At 35.9% G+C, this 15,166-nt stretch overlaps 3 protein-coding genes across 6 annotated transcripts; 2 read left to right on the top strand and 1 right to left on the bottom strand.

Moving 5' to 3' along the window:
* The first annotated feature begins 261 nt into the window (after positions 1-261).
* Positions 262-3,076, top strand: LOC102610728 (hypothetical protein). Of its 4 annotated transcripts, none has more exons than XM_052443956.1 (4): positions 262-349; positions 688-881; positions 1,929-2,161; positions 2,254-3,076. In XM_052443956.1, exons 3-4 carry the CDS (start codon positions 2,081-2,083, stop codon positions 2,788-2,790), a joined length of 618 nt encoding a protein of 205 aa, XP_052299916.1. In that variant the 5' UTR covers positions 262-349; positions 688-881; positions 1,929-2,080; the 3' UTR covers positions 2,791-3,076. The 4 variants fall into 4 exon arrangements, with proteins under 4 accessions (XP_052299916.1, XP_015388248.2, XP_006466485.2 ...); XM_015532762.3 differs by lacking the exon at positions 262-349 and adding an exon at positions 375-554; XM_006466422.4 differs by lacking the exon at positions 262-349 and having other exon boundaries at positions 375-881.
* A 1,334-nt stretch (positions 3,077-4,410) lies between these two features.
* Positions 4,411-7,659, bottom strand: LOC102611241 (BTB/POZ domain-containing protein SR1IP1). Its single transcript, XM_006466424.4, has 5 exons — positions 7,167-7,659; positions 6,958-7,027; positions 6,091-6,705; positions 5,471-6,010; positions 4,411-5,133 (listed from the first exon to the last, which is right to left on the bottom strand). The coding sequence occupies exons 1-5, from the start codon at positions 7,265-7,267 to the stop codon at positions 4,588-4,590; spliced, it is 1,872 nt and encodes a 623-aa protein (XP_006466487.2). The 5' UTR covers positions 7,268-7,659; the 3' UTR covers positions 4,411-4,587.
* Positions 7,660-10,643: 2,984 nt separating this feature from the next.
* Positions 10,644-14,113, top strand: LOC102611521 (ribonuclease III domain-containing protein RNC1, chloroplastic). Its single transcript, XM_006466425.4, has 5 exons — positions 10,644-11,679; positions 12,041-12,245; positions 12,578-12,778; positions 13,315-13,401; positions 13,575-14,113. The coding sequence occupies exons 1-5, from the start codon at positions 10,892-10,894 to the stop codon at positions 13,890-13,892; spliced, it is 1,599 nt and encodes a 532-aa protein (XP_006466488.2). The 5' UTR covers positions 10,644-10,891; the 3' UTR covers positions 13,893-14,113.
* The last annotated feature ends 1,053 nt before the right edge of the window (positions 14,114-15,166 follow it).

Genomic DNA, 15,166 nt, shown 5'->3' with positions numbered 1-15,166 from the left:
CATATAATCTAAGTAAATATAATTTTTATGATTAGAGACCTTATTGTTCTTCAATATAATAATTGATCAAAGGTTCAAAGTTTCTGCACACTGTTGATTTGAGTTTAGTGTTTAGCTTTTGAAATTTGGACTGTTCCAAGAGATGCCCACATTTTATCGTACGGTCGTGATCTAATTGTCGGCGGGCCAGGAGATGCCACCTTAAGTTGGGTTCAAAATATTAATGTGGACCAAGAGATAATATGTAGTATATAATTGAGACAACTGTTACTAGTGATATACAATTCTTGGGTGCATGTGATTCACCTTAACTGGCTAAGCTGTTCCTTTGATGGTTGTCTGGGGCAATGTAAGCCCTTGTGATCCTCAACAAGTCCATATATTTAGAATTTAGATCCTGAATTATTTATTTTCTTGAAAAGAAAAAGAGAGTAAAATATTAATGTATTATCAATGAATGAATGAATAAATATTATAGTTATTAATTTATATATAGTTTAACATATCTGCTCTGCTGGACCTGTCTGGGGCATCTCTTTCACAAAACTTGAACGGTATTGGCTAAGGCACTGGGATTTGTTTGGCACGCCCCAAACCCCAGATGCAACAACACACACTTTGGTTTCTGTGTGAAATAGAGAATCTTAAATTCTTCTCATCAGTCTTAATTTATTCTTTCTTCTGCAGTATATACTGATGGAGAATGTGACTCGCTCTGCAAGCTCTTCCTCTATTTAGCAAAGCTATATCTCTTACTTAAGTTGAAGTGCAAGAGGGAAGCTCGGCTCGTTGTTTACTTTTTCTTGAAAGAGCTTCTTGTTCTTTTTCTTCTTTTCCATCCTCATCATATCTGGCTCTTGGACATACTCTTACAGTTACAGGTCAGAATATTCTTATCTATTCTTAATTTGTTAAATTTTCTGCATGTAACTCTTTTCCTTCAGCTTTAAGGAACATTCTGATAGTGATAATTCTTATTTCTTTCTAATCAAGTCTTTTTGCAGTTAACAAAAATTGTTTTGTATGATTTTCAAGAATAGAGGTTTTCTTGTTTAGTGATCTGCATCTCAGGAAAACTTTGAACTGGCAATTTTAAGTTGTACGTAAAATAAATGTAATTTTGCATAGAGATTGCAATTCCCATCATTTTTTGTACTGCAGTTTGATATCAGTGAATCACAAAGAACCACAGATTCATTTTAATACCACAATTAATAAATATGAAACATGCATGAAGTTGATTACAAATTTAATCCAAGTATTTTAGAGATTAATAACCATGTCTAGCTCTTCAACAGAAAATATGTATTCCTCAAATCCAGGAGAAAATCCTCCGCAAGTTGTGGTTAAATTAAATTGGGTTAATAATTACAGCTATTTATACGATGCTAAGTAATTGCTTAGGCGAGTGAGAAAGTAAGTTCATGCTGAGTGGTGACCAATCCGTCATCTTGCCAACCTACTAAGTGAACGGCTATTATCTTCTGGTTATAAACGAACGACCGGTGAATGGCTTGTCGTTACTGCCATTCTTTTAAAACGACACTGTGGTCCTATTTTTCAATTTTCACTTATTGCATACTTCAACGACTTCCACTTCTTTGCAAAGAAGCACAGGGACGAAGTAAGATACATGAGATAAGCATATACCACACACATGTAACGTCAAGGCATAGAGCATACACAGGAAGATATTTTGATGTGCAGTTATTATTGTGGCCCAAAATGAGTGAATTATGGATGGAAATTAAAGCAAGTACTGAACTAACAGACAAATCATAAGAAAAACAGTTGATGTTATAATAGCACATTAGAAAATCATTAAAGCGTCCAAGATCCTTTCTTGGTTTTTCCTTTTTAGTTTCTTTGAGTAACGAAAAGATACTTGTTATTGTTTAGTCTTTGTAATAATATATGCCATGTTACAGGTAAAGTAGAGCTGTGATGGTGAGGGGAGGATATCTGATTATCTGTGATCGATGAAGAGGCATTTTTGTTAGCATAAGTTATTGCTGAGAAACAAGGATATTTGACTTCAATAATTTGTTGAGTGTATTTTCGGATATTAAATCAAGCGTCAATGGAGAAGCTTCTTAACCCATACGACAAGGAATTCATGAGAAGGGCCATGCTAATGCATGAAAAAACTTTCAAAGAGCAGGTACCTTTTTTGTGGGTTTAATTTATTTGTTTCTACAAAATGGGATTTGAACATATATGAGTATGATTCTAAGTTTGAAAATGATGTAACAGGTATATGAACTTCATCGTCTATATCGAATCCAAAAGATATTGATGAAGAACATTGAAAGCAGCAGGTCTAATGGACGGAGCCAAGAATTGTGGAACTCATCATCAAGAAACGGAATCAGTATCATACAGGCTAATCAGCATCATAACACACAACACAAGCCAAACATGATGCTTGACCTCGAGCAGCCTGCAGACATGTACATCCCCGAGTCAAATGGTGATGGAATGCTAGAGATTATAGATGAAAGTGAGATTCAGCTGACACTCGGACCAACAAATTACACCAGGAGAAGGAAGAAACCACAGACGACGCGAACGTCTTCTAATTCTGGAGCAAGCTTCTCTTCTTCTTCCACTGGATCTAGCCACATAAACAGGACAAATATAAGAGCAAGAGAAGTAATAGCAGGCACCGAATTGGGGCTTGTTCGGGTTCCTGACATTTTAAAGAAAGAAGAAATATTGAAGCAGCAGGAAAGAATAGAACAGCAGCAGCCTGCTTGGCTATTGCAAGTTTTGAGCCTCAACATTACTTGAAAATGAATTTTTCTAAGTCGATACGAAAGCATTTTAGATTTCCTCCTATCGACTAAGTCGATACGAAAGCATTTTAGATTTCTTCCTATCGACTAACTTTATGATTGATGTTTAATTGTGTGGTATCTCTCTGCTTATTAGTTTCCAGTATAATGGGTGACGGAGTCTAGTGTAAAAATTTCTTGTTTCTGTGGCTTGCAAAACCCATTATATTTACATCTTTTGATTTAATATTTCTTTATAATCTCTAATCAATTATAATCGTACATCATGATTATCATTTTCAGATCCGGTCAAAGTGGATTGATTGAGATGACTTATGTACAGAAATTGTCTCTTCTTTTGTCCGAAGAATTGCATTATCGTCTTAATTGTGCTTATCTTGATTTTAATAGATTTAGTAGCTGTTTAGCATTGTCTAACAAGAGTCATTAGTCTTAAAGGCAAACAAAGATTTGTATGTTTTGGCTTTAAGCTGTTTCCACAATAGTTGAGACAATGTAGGAAATTATTTATTGTCAGAAACTGGAGATCATAAAACTCTCTCTCTCTCTCTCTCTCTCTCTCAAAACTTATCCACAGTTGCCACTGAGACTAGTTGGCCATTGTTGATCAAAGCAGGTTGGACACACTGCAAATACTGAATTTGGATTTCATCAAACAAAACATGATTGGTGCGACTCAAATACCAAGCTAGCTACTTTTTATTTCGACTTTTTTTTTTCACTCGGCACTAGCAACTAGGAAATTTCCCCACCAACAAGAAGCAGGAGAGTTTATCTTTTTCTTCCTGCCACAAAATAAACAATAGATTCCCGTCTTGAATTTTTAAGGCCTGTTCAAGAACAACCATGCCTAAATTCAGAAAGTTCAAATTCCTCATACGGCACAGGTTCAATGATGGCATGCATCAGACAAAGATATATGCGCAATATATGCTAGCCTGTCCCTTGAGTTATTTTTGCTTTTTCTAAAGCTCATTATCTTAAAGGACTCAATAATTCGGTTATACACCCCACTTAATGCCAACAACCGGTACGTCAAAAGTGTGTTTTAGCTTGAGATAGCTTACAGTTTTGCCATCGATTATATTTTTTAGTCTGAGACTTTCAGGTGTGCTTTTTCCTCTCTCTCTCTCTCTCCCTATATATATCTATATATCTGACATTCATTTTTTACATTTTTCCCGAGTAAATTATGTTGGGTTTGGCAGAGGGATTCGCCCAAATCTGTCGGGAGGGCTTAGAAGAAACAAACCTAAAAGATCTGATAATAGGTTTAAGTTTCTCCGTGGTTTTAGTAATTGCCCAAAACAAACGGCACCCCGAACAATATAGCAAGATCAACCCGCTCGGAATGTCGCATGTCAACTTGCCAAATACTTGTCAGGACTTCCTTACCAGTGATTATTAGTGGCCTCCAGCTTGATTATTAAGGAACATTAATCCTTCAAACTCATTTTTGTAGAATCCTTCAAATGCATACCTATGAAATGCAATCTTTCAGGTGTGCTTAAATAGAGAAGAAACATTTTGCCTTTCTGGTTCTGCAAGTTCATTTTCTTTAGAAAGAGTAAAATTTTCACAATTTTAGCCATAGAAAAACACTAGTCCAAGAAAATATGCACCAAATGAGACCACTTCTTCTTCTGCATATTAATTAATTAATATGTTTATTGAAACACAGTAACAAGGTTATTTACACTGACATCACACGGAACCCAACAAATATAAAGAGGCAACAAATACTGACAACCAGTCTTCATAGAGACCTGAAAAGCGTAGAAACAAACCACTCTCAAGATATTGAATGCCGCCTGTTTTTGTTGGGTTTAGTTCGAGTTTTTGGATTTGAAGGTGAAACAACATCCGCCCGAACAAATGGATAAAGCCGCCCAAGTTTTTTGGACACAGAGTTGATGAAAGATTTTCTAGGCAAAGGTGGTTTATCAGCAGAGTATTGGGCGTTTACCAGTGGACTGCTGGCTGCTGATGATTTGGCAGATGACTTTTCAATTTCCTTCAATTTCATTTTCATCTTCAATAACTCAATTTTCAAGTCCTCATTCTCTCTTCGTAAACTAGAGAGCTCATTTGATACTGGGTGGAGATCGGCGGAATATAAATTTATTTTGGAAGGAACAGCAGGGGAATCTCCTCCCGTGAGGTTTCCGTCCATGACATGGCGAATGCGTTGTTGCTCATGATAAAGCACTTGAACTACAGTTTGAACAGGCAGCCTGTCATTTTGGGCAGCATGAGCACAGGCTTCCCTGGAGAGCTTCTGACAGTCCATCAAGCTGCATACTTTCTTTCTCTCCATGTCACTTAGAGTAGGATGAGCCTGTGGATCGTAAAGCAATTCTTATTGGACCAAATGAAAAACTTCAGTTAAATGACTTTAACACCTAAGATGTAAGAGGTAACTCATGTAAGGGTGCTAATTAAGATTTCAGCAGTGAATCCAAAAATATGCTGTGGCTTTCTACTTACTAAACACCTATTTTAACTTGGCAACTAATGATTTGATTCCACAACAATTGTGGGTTAAAGCGAACAACACCTCAATTTAGACATACCCTAAGACTAATGAGAAGAAATTGATTTTGAAAAAATCTGTGAGCACCATGTTTTCAATGATAAATTAGATTTGAGAAATGAAGGAATTGCTCATAGTGCACCTTGAGGTAGATATCTATGGCCCTATACATTCCATCTTCTGTTATCCGTGATTGCTCCGGAATAAGCTCAGCAAGACTGATGAATTTTGCCACAGATAAGTTTCTGTCGGTGGCAATTTCAGCAAGGTAGTTCTCCATTAGCTTCCCAACGCGTTCCATGTCACTTAGTGGAGAGGAAACATATTCATTATCCCCACTGAAGCTCAAACGGTTGCCATCCACTTGATAGTCAAGATAATTCATCAGGATCCGATGAACAGTATCTACATCAAACAATGTATCCCCAGTAAAAGAATAGGCTGGAATCAAGAGATCATCCAAAACAGCTTGTCCTAATTGCAAGGCCATTCTCTTTTCCAAATCAAGCCGGCAAGCAACGGTTGTTTCAAGATATATTGCAGCTCGCAGCAGCACAGAAAGAAAGCTAACAGACATTGCATTCCTTTCCCTTGGCAGAAGGCTAACTATTGTTTCTAAAACAACTCTCTTCTCATGTTCTTGATGTGGCTCAATTTTCTTCCTTCCCTTTCCAAATACTTCCTGCACCAGAAAGGACTTCCGAGTCAAACACATTAACCAATTAGACAGAAACAAATCAAACTTTTGGGTTGAGATCTCACCAAACCTCGAAGAGATTTCTGCGCATAGAGCATAAGTACAGGACCAAGAGCATATTGTTTAAATCCTCTTGCCATCATTGCTATCAGAACTCGTTGGAAAACATCAATCCGCAGAACAGTTAAATCTTCTGCCCACCAATCAACAATGGTCTTTGGATGAGAGACCATATCAGAAATTGCATTGTCAGTACCACTCTCAGCCCTACCGGAGCCAGAAAATTGGTTTTCCTTGCAGGCTATATATGCTATTGCATCTATGCATTGGCCAACCAATTTTACTTTCTCAGCAATTGGAAGAAGGCCTTGTGACTTGTGCAAAACAGTAACAGCCCCTGTAAGGCTCGTAAGTGCTACTTCATTCAAGTAGGCTTCAGCTCTTCCAACTAAGTTCCCGACTGCATAGTCCTCAGTCATCTCAAGATACTCTGCCACGCATCTAAGCCCGGCAACATTTTCTGTGTTAATTTCAAAATTAATTCCATAACAGAATTTTGCTGCTAACTCAAATGCCTCTGCTCCACCCGGAACGTCAGGGATTTCAATGACAGAAAGATCAGCTTCACTAGATACTGAAACCAGCTTCCTAATGTATCCACATTTTGAGACTAATGGAAACTGCAATCGATGTAGGAAATTACAACCAATGATGAAGATTCAAATCAGATTTTAGATTTCTGTTCTTCTCTATATTGGTTTGATTTTTAGAATTTGTTAACACAAAGTGGAAAAAAAATTAACATCAAGAGCTCCCTGAATTAGTACAACGGATAGGTTCAAGTCTCCATGTAATTAGTCTTCTTATTGATTATTCTGTTAGGTAGAAACATACTTGAACTGAAAAGCAATATAGATCGGATGAAATTATACCTTATGCAATGAAAAAGAAGTTCCTCCAACATGAACAGTGACATCACTAGGAATCTCCTGGGAAAAAATCCTGAGAAAGAAAAGATACCATCTCCAATATCATCCTTTCTGTTCTAAAACAAGCAGTTTAGAATATAAAAGCTAGAGTTTAATTTAATAGGTAAGATAAATTTGCTCAAGTTAGATAACACCAAAGATAGGAAGCAAACCATTCACTAGTTCTCTTCATGGCAGTAGATAGAAGCTCCTTCTTCTTGTTAGACATGTTCAGAGTGACGGGAGCAGCTTCTTCCTGAACAACATCCAACATAGCAAAGTCTGATGGTCTCTGTCATGTTCATCTTTCCATCAGATATATAGTAGCATGTACTTTTTTGTTTCCTTTTGACCCTATTCAAATGTTCAATAAAACCCTGAACTGCAGAAACATTCAATGGTGATAAGAGTAAAGCTCAATCAGTGTTCTAATAACTGTACCATCCACTTTCAGCCTCACAAATGATCACCATCTCATTGAATTACCAAAACTAGGTTTGTTTTCTAGCAGCAGAAGGGGGTCCTATAATATCGACAATATATGTTGAAATTAAAGGGCAGTTTGGATATATAGAGTTAGTAAGAAGGATGAATAAAAGCATAGGATGTTGATAATAGTGTGTGGTGTGGGCTTAATGAGCTGAGCTGAGCTGAAGAGATGAGATAGTTGCATGTTTATTGGCGGCCAAAGGTAAGAGTTTCCACGTGGCGCATATTCCCATCCACAAAATTAAAGATCTTCATCATAACGAACTTCTTAAGAGGCTTGAATATCCAATATCTCTAACCCGTGCTTACTTGATTTATTTTGAAGAGTCTCATCAGTTTGTCCATCCTCCTTGTACGTATCTGTTTCACTGCATTAAAATGAAAGTTGTCGAATATTTATTGATTAGCAAAATAAGAAAGAAAAAGCCATCTAAGCAGGTAACTTTCAGATGCTATCTGAATGGAATGTGGGTCTCTATTCTTATGCGAAACAATTATTATTACATGCCTTTCTATTAGGGCAATAGATAATTGGGTTACCCTTTTACTATTATTATAAAAGATATAGAAATAGTGCAATATTTGGATTTCTTCTTCAATAAATGATGTTTATCCAAAGTTGATGAAAAGAATAAAAACTGGCCATGTGAATTCGAATCCTAAGAAAAATAAAGGTTAAAAATTTAATTTAGATGTTAACTATCCATCAACCCTTTCATATGTATATATGTATGTATGTATAGCTTTCGTAAACGTCACAGGCCTCCCTTGGATGTCCCTTCACATCGCGCAATTTACGAGTCCCTTGCGACAAAATTGACTACGCGAAATTTCTGAGTTGATCAATAATCCACATTATGATTGCACATCTCATTGTTCCATCGGGTCCACAATCCAATAATGCATAGCAAAAGTCTTTTATGGCCCATTAATCACACCAGCCGGTCTTTGGAGGATTTGGCTACCTACAACAGCGAACAGTGGCTTGCATTTCAAGCAATTATGGCCACCCTAGATGTTCTTTTACGCAGGGCATGGTACTCGAAAGTAATTTTTTTAAAAAAAATTCCAATCCAAACACCAACCAAAATAAGTAATTATTAGAAATTGGCTACTGTAATGTTAAGGTGTTGTGGCTTCTAATCAACATGAAATAAAATCACTAATATGTTTACTTATCACTTTTCACCCACTCATTCACTCAATTTCCAAAATTAAATTGAAGCATAATAATTACAAATGAGTTCTAAGAAAATGCTTAGATGGCGATGATAACATGAAAGTTATTATGAGTCCTGTGAACAATAATCTGGTGAGCGTCTTCAAATGATATTTCTTTTTATGAGTCTATTTAATTTACGACAGAAAGTGTTGTGTTATGAATACAAGATACCTTGAAACTTGTAATATTGTAAGGTAGGTGGTAAAAAAATTCATTAAAAATAGTGAGAAAATCCTCTTCAAGGATCCATATCATATCCTATCGAAAACCTGTAGATGAGGGGCATATTTAAGCCAACATAATTGTCCAGGCACTATCTGCTGAAAGACCAGTCATTTCTGTCTCCATTACTTGGCCTTGAGCTCGCAGAAAATTTCAGCCACAAAAGTTGCATTGCAATGTGAACAATGCCTCCCCTAAAAATGAAACACGCCCAGCCAGACCACTAAAGATTGTCCCCTTCTATATGTTGGTACTAGTGAAATACTTTTAACTTAGAAATTCTATGATTGATTCGGACGATTAGACAATACCTGCTCCAGCTTGTGTTATAATAATATTTGGCCCCTCATGAGAAATGTGTGACGCACGAGAAATTGTTGGGGGTTCATAAAGTCTGTATGCTGCTTTGGCGGTAGACGGGGAATACTGGAATAATAGATAAACGAGAAAATGGTCAGTTTCCACTTCCCAGAGATGTCATGCTTGTAATGTGTGATGAATTTCAATTTATCATCTTTTGAGTTAAATTTCAGTAAATTTATTATCCTTAAAATACTCTAAAAATAATGTTAACCTCAACTTATGTTCAGTATGTGACACCAACACCTCCATTTGTTGATAATATCTTTTGTAGATAATAATTAAAAAATTTGACTTTAATTTTTTTTTAATAAATACAAATATAACTTATATAGTTTAATTTATCTTGTAGACTAATAATATTAGAATATTTTTAATATATAAAATAATTTTTTAAATAAAAATGGTCATATTTATTTTAATAATATATTTTTATTTATTATAAAAAATTTTAAATAAATCTTTAGGTTAAACAGATTTTACAATCAATAAAATATATCCCATGTATAATATTGAAAATAATTTAAATTTTATATATTTATTTTTAATATCAGGTACTTATTTATTATAAAATTTAGTGTAATATAATATAAGATTGTAAAGTATTATAATATTTTTTTAAATATTAAAATTATTTTAATATATATATATATATATATATATATATATATTGTAACATTTTATTTTAATATTATATTTTTATTTATTATAAAATATTATAGTCAATTTTTTGAGTTAATATTGTAGTTAAAAAAAGAATTTTAATTTTTTTTTTTATATTGAAAACATAAGTATTTATTTCTCTCAAGGTAAAAGACTAAAAGTATACTTTTTTCTTAAATTAGTAACATTCTCAATCTCCTAAATTGAGATAATCAACATACCTATTTGAACCAAGAGTTAAAGAGTGTCCCAGCTCACGGTCAGGGTAAAACACTTGTTTCTTTTATTTGCTTTTTGTCCGCCGGAACAAAATACTTAACAGTGACAGAAATCAAATCAGCATCGGAAATACTTGTTTGATGCAATACGCGAACAAGAATTCAAAATGGAAAAAATGCGGTGCGTTTCGTCAATTTACACTGAAGGAGGGAGATGGCAAGTCCGAGTCGCGTGGCCAGTCCAATTTTGGCATCGGGTCGGCGGTACCGGGCTTGTCAATTCAAAACAAAGATGTTTAACTAGGCCTCAATTAAACGAGCCAGCCAGCTCGGCCCTCAAAGACCTCTTCTTTTTTTGTTTTTTTTTTTTTAATATTGATCATATAAAACGGCGGTGCTGCCTGCGTTTGAATGCCAGATGTCATTAGGTCACTAAAACGACATCATCTCAGTGAAATATCTTATGTCTAGTCTACAGAGTGCAGACGGAACAAGTAAGTTGGTTTAGCATTAGCAGCTGCGGTGCTGATTGTGATGAGCCACGCTCAACGCTTCTCCGTTGGTTTGTTTCTCTAACCTTATCCATCCAACCAGCCAACACTTTCAACAGCGCCAAAACCCTCGTTCAATGGCAACAACAACAAAACCCACTTCGTTTTCATTAACTTGAAGGATTCCAACTAAAACCCCACCCTCAAATATTTATCGTTGCCTCACTCTGAACATGGAGCTCTCTTCTTCTTTTGCGTCTCTTGTTTCTGATAACATCTCTTTTTCTTCTGCAATCTCTCCATTTCCCCTCCAAAGTTCTCTCAAAACACTAAAACTCACCAAACCCACCTCGCAAAATCTTCGTATTTTGGCTGTAGCGGTGGAGCCACAACAAGACTTGCCCCATAACAGCCCTCAAAAGCTTCTCAAAGAGCTTGCAGAACGGAAAAAGGTTACCTCTCCTAAGAAAAAAGTTCCCCCCAAAAAGTTCATTTTAAGACCTCCACTTGATGACAAGAAACTAGTTGATAGGTTTTTAAAAAGCCCGCAATTATCGTTGAAATCATTCCCTTTGTTGAGTTCGTGCTTGCCTCCTTCGCGTCTTAACAATGCGGATCAAACATGGATTGATGAGTACTTGCTTGAGGCAAAGCAAGCTTTGGGGTATTCTTTAGAGCCGTCCGATCAACTAGGAGATGATAATCCTGCTAAGCATTTTGATACTTTGTTGTACTTAGCGTTCCAACACCCATTTTGTGAGAGGAATAAGGCAAGGCACGTGAGAGCGGGGCATTCAAGGCTATGCTTTTTGGGGCAGTTCGTGCTTGAATTGGCCTTTTGTGAGTTTTTCTTGCAGAGGTATCCCAGAGAGTCGCCCGCTCCGATGAGAGAAAGAGTGTTTGGTTTGATTGGGAGGAGGAATTTGCCCAAGTGGATCAAAGCAGCCAGTTTGCAGAATTTGATATTTCCTTTTGATGAGATGGATAGATTGATTAGAAAAGAGCGGGAACCGCCCGTCAAGTACGTTTTCCTATGTTTCCAATTTGGTTTGTTTTGTGTTGTGTGGTTATTTATTTTTGGCAAACTTGATATCCATCATTTTGTCTTCTATTTAAATTTGAAACTGTAATGTTAGATTGGATAAGAGTATGATAATGTGATTCAGAGAAACTTGTTCAGTCTGTAAGTCGAATTGGATAATGTGATTAGGAGAAAGGTGTCCTATTCTCCCTGCTTCTGCTTGTAGAATATATGTTGCTTGAGCCGAAGGTTTGATTAGAGCATTGACAACTTTGATTAGAGTGTTCTCATTTTTAACTTGCTTTTATAAAATTGTTTGTATGGATAGATTTGAATTGATTGTGCTGATTGTTCTGTTCAGGTCTGTGTTCTGGGCTTTGTTTGGGGCTATATATTTGTGTTTTGGTTTTCCAGAAGTATATCGTGTTCTTTTTGAAGTATTTGGGATGGATCCAGAAGATAAGGAATGCCAGCCAAAGTTAAGGCGGCAACTTGAAGATGTAGATTATGTATCCGTCGAATTTGAAGGCAATAAGCTTACTTGGCAAGATGTTGCAGCTTACAAGGCAAGCTTTATTTTGTTCTCCTTTCATTCTGTTACACTTTCTCAAATAAAACTGAAAATAATAAGAAAGAAACTTGACATGGTGTTAGGAAGTAAGTAATGGAAATAAAAATTTGCAGTCATCCTGCACAGATAACATAGTGAGGGCTGTTTTAGATAACATAGAGTGCATTAATATCTGAAGCTAGTTGCTGCAATCATGTATGCGTTACCATACCTACACATATGTGATGTAACATATTTGGTGTCAATTTTATTTTACCTTGACAAAGGGAATGTCATTTTTGTCTGTGTTTGGAATATTCCTCAAGTTAATTCTTATTTCCTTTACAGCCACCTGAAGATGCTCTCTTTGCTCAGCCAAGGCTTTTCCGGGCTTGTGTTCCACCAGGCATGCATAGGTTTCGAGGAAATCTGTGGGATTTTGACAGCAGGCCCCAGGTTATGCAAACGCTGGGATATCCTTTGGTGGTACAAGACAGAATTCCAGAAATTACTGAAGCCAGGAATATTGAACTTGGACTTGGGCTACAGGTAGCTCTTAGTTGTGTTTTATATTAGAGGGTATATATGTGTGTATAGGTGTGCTAAGACTTGTCTTTTGGCCCTAAACTATGTTGACCTTGGAAGATGGCTGTTCTGAAGTGCAACATTCATTGAACTAATGTACATCTTATTCTAGCAGCAACACTTTTGAGAAAAAATAAATTGAGAAACAAATAATTATGAAAGAGAGGAGTATACTGATGTCAGATTAATCCTAAAGTTCTGGTCATATCTATCATCAGAGATCATTTTTGTGGTATATGCATAGCATTTGTTTCATTTATCATAATATTCAATGGTTCAATGGTGTGCATAATCAACCTATTTGCAAGAACTGGGCCATTTGATTGTGAACTTTTCTATTTCTTGCATCATTTGCTTTTCATGGGTGAAGTTCAATTTCCTTGGATTGCCAAATGTTCATTATACATATGATACTCACTTGGTGATATTTTTGGTATGTTAGTATGCTCACCCGGCTGTTTATTTCCTTATTTATTCTTTCATTTCTTGCTGGATTACAGCTTTGTTTCTTGCATCCATCAAAATACAAGTTTGAGCATCCTCGGTTTTGCTTTGAGCGACTAGAGTATGTCGGCCAAAAGATCCAGGTTAAGAGTTATTCTTGCTTTTGCCCTTTTTACAACCAATTTTAGGTGGGAAAAAGTATCAAAGGAAAGAAAAAGAGATTAAAGCACAGTGTTTGTGGTGATAAACTCATTTCCATATCTGTCCATTTTCAATTTTATTGCTTTATTTATTTATTTATTTATTTTTTGTATAGGATCTTGTAATGGCTGAGCGGTTACTGATGAAGCATCTAGATGCCCCTGGACATTGGCTGCAGGAGAAGCACAGACGTATTCTTATGAACAAGTTCTGTGGGAGGTATCTTCGGGAAAAGAATCTCCATAGATATATCATATATTCTGAACAGGTTCAAGATGCATACGAGCACAATCGACGTCTAAGAAACCCTTCCACCACCGCTGTTCAACAAGCGCTTCATGGGCTTGCATATACTGTCTACGGAAAGCCAGATGTCAGGCGCGTCATGTTTGAGGTTTTTGATTTTGAGCAGATCCAACCTAAAAGCGTGTGAATTTCTGAGAAATTGGCAAAAGCATTCCTCAGTTCTTCCTTCAAATTAAAATTTTTTGATACACTTGCATCACCAGGTTGAAGTAAAGTAAATCTAATGTAACTTTTCGTATTAGTGTTGATGTAATATAGATTCTTTTCCCCCCTCTGTTCTTTGAGATTAGAATGTTCTCTCTTCTTTCATGCAAGTCAATAAATCTCTCGTGCTTTAATTCAGAGAAAGAGATGAACCATCATAATTAAGTGAGGAATATAAATGATCTTCTTCACAATTAACGGTGGGTAAAATATGGAGAACGAACTTGAAATCATCTTCTTGATTATAACCGAAGAAAAGTGCAAAATATGGGCTGTAGGTCAACCAAGGTCTTTTTCGTGCAAATCATCGAAGAGGCATCATTTAGTTAGCGATTTGGGCAATCTATGAAAAGCAGGATACCTAAATTTGGGCTGCATTATGTTACATGTACTAAATAGTTATCATAGACAACAGCTCAAGTGTAGGTATATGTTATGTATAATATGGTATAGCATGATCTAAATTTAGAAAAAAAAAAAAAAAGCAATGACATTTTGATGATCCTTTCATTCTTTAAAATTGGTCGCATAGACATTTTGTGAACAATTATGTTCGGGTGAAATAAAATTAGGCTGTTGTAGTAAAATGACATAATCGTTTCAAAAAGGATTTAAGAGAAAGAATGCGATATTGCGATATTGGCAGAAAATTAGATGTCTTTCATAAAATTGAATAGAAGAATCGTTGGAACTGTAGAATTTCCACTGCCATCTTCTCCGGCTCGCTAGTAGATTAGCATATAAATGACATGCATCTAAGATTGTATCCTCGTAAATATTAAATATTATTTTCTTGAATTAAATAAATTTTTAGATTAACATCAGCAAGAAGGCTAACAAAACAATTTTTCATGTTTATCTAAAAGTTAGTTTTTATGACGAGGAATGGTGTAAAAATTACTCTATTGTAAAATTACTCATTTATGACAAATAAGCTTTTATTAATTAACAAATAAAAGGTTGTTTTGATACAAGTCCAGAAATTGAAAATTGTACAAAATTTTGTAAACTGTTCGGCAGATCTACTAAACTAGTAAGTTTTGGTCAAAGCGATTCGCCACCTGCATCGTCAGTCGGCACCAGATTCACTCGTCACGCTCCCCCCGGCCAACATTACATCTCCATCAAAATTCCAAATGAACTTGAAAAAAGATCTCCTCACAATCAACTATCAGACATTTCTAACGATGGGCCCGC

Source organism: Citrus sinensis, chromosome 7 (assembly GCF_022201045.2).
Source record: "Citrus sinensis cultivar Valencia sweet orange chromosome 7, DVS_A1.0, whole genome shotgun sequence".
NCBI lineage: Eukaryota > Viridiplantae > Streptophyta > Magnoliopsida > Sapindales > Rutaceae > Citrus > Citrus sinensis.
The sequence above is the reverse complement of the archived record's forward strand: the minus strand, read 5'-3'. Positions and strand labels throughout refer to the sequence as shown.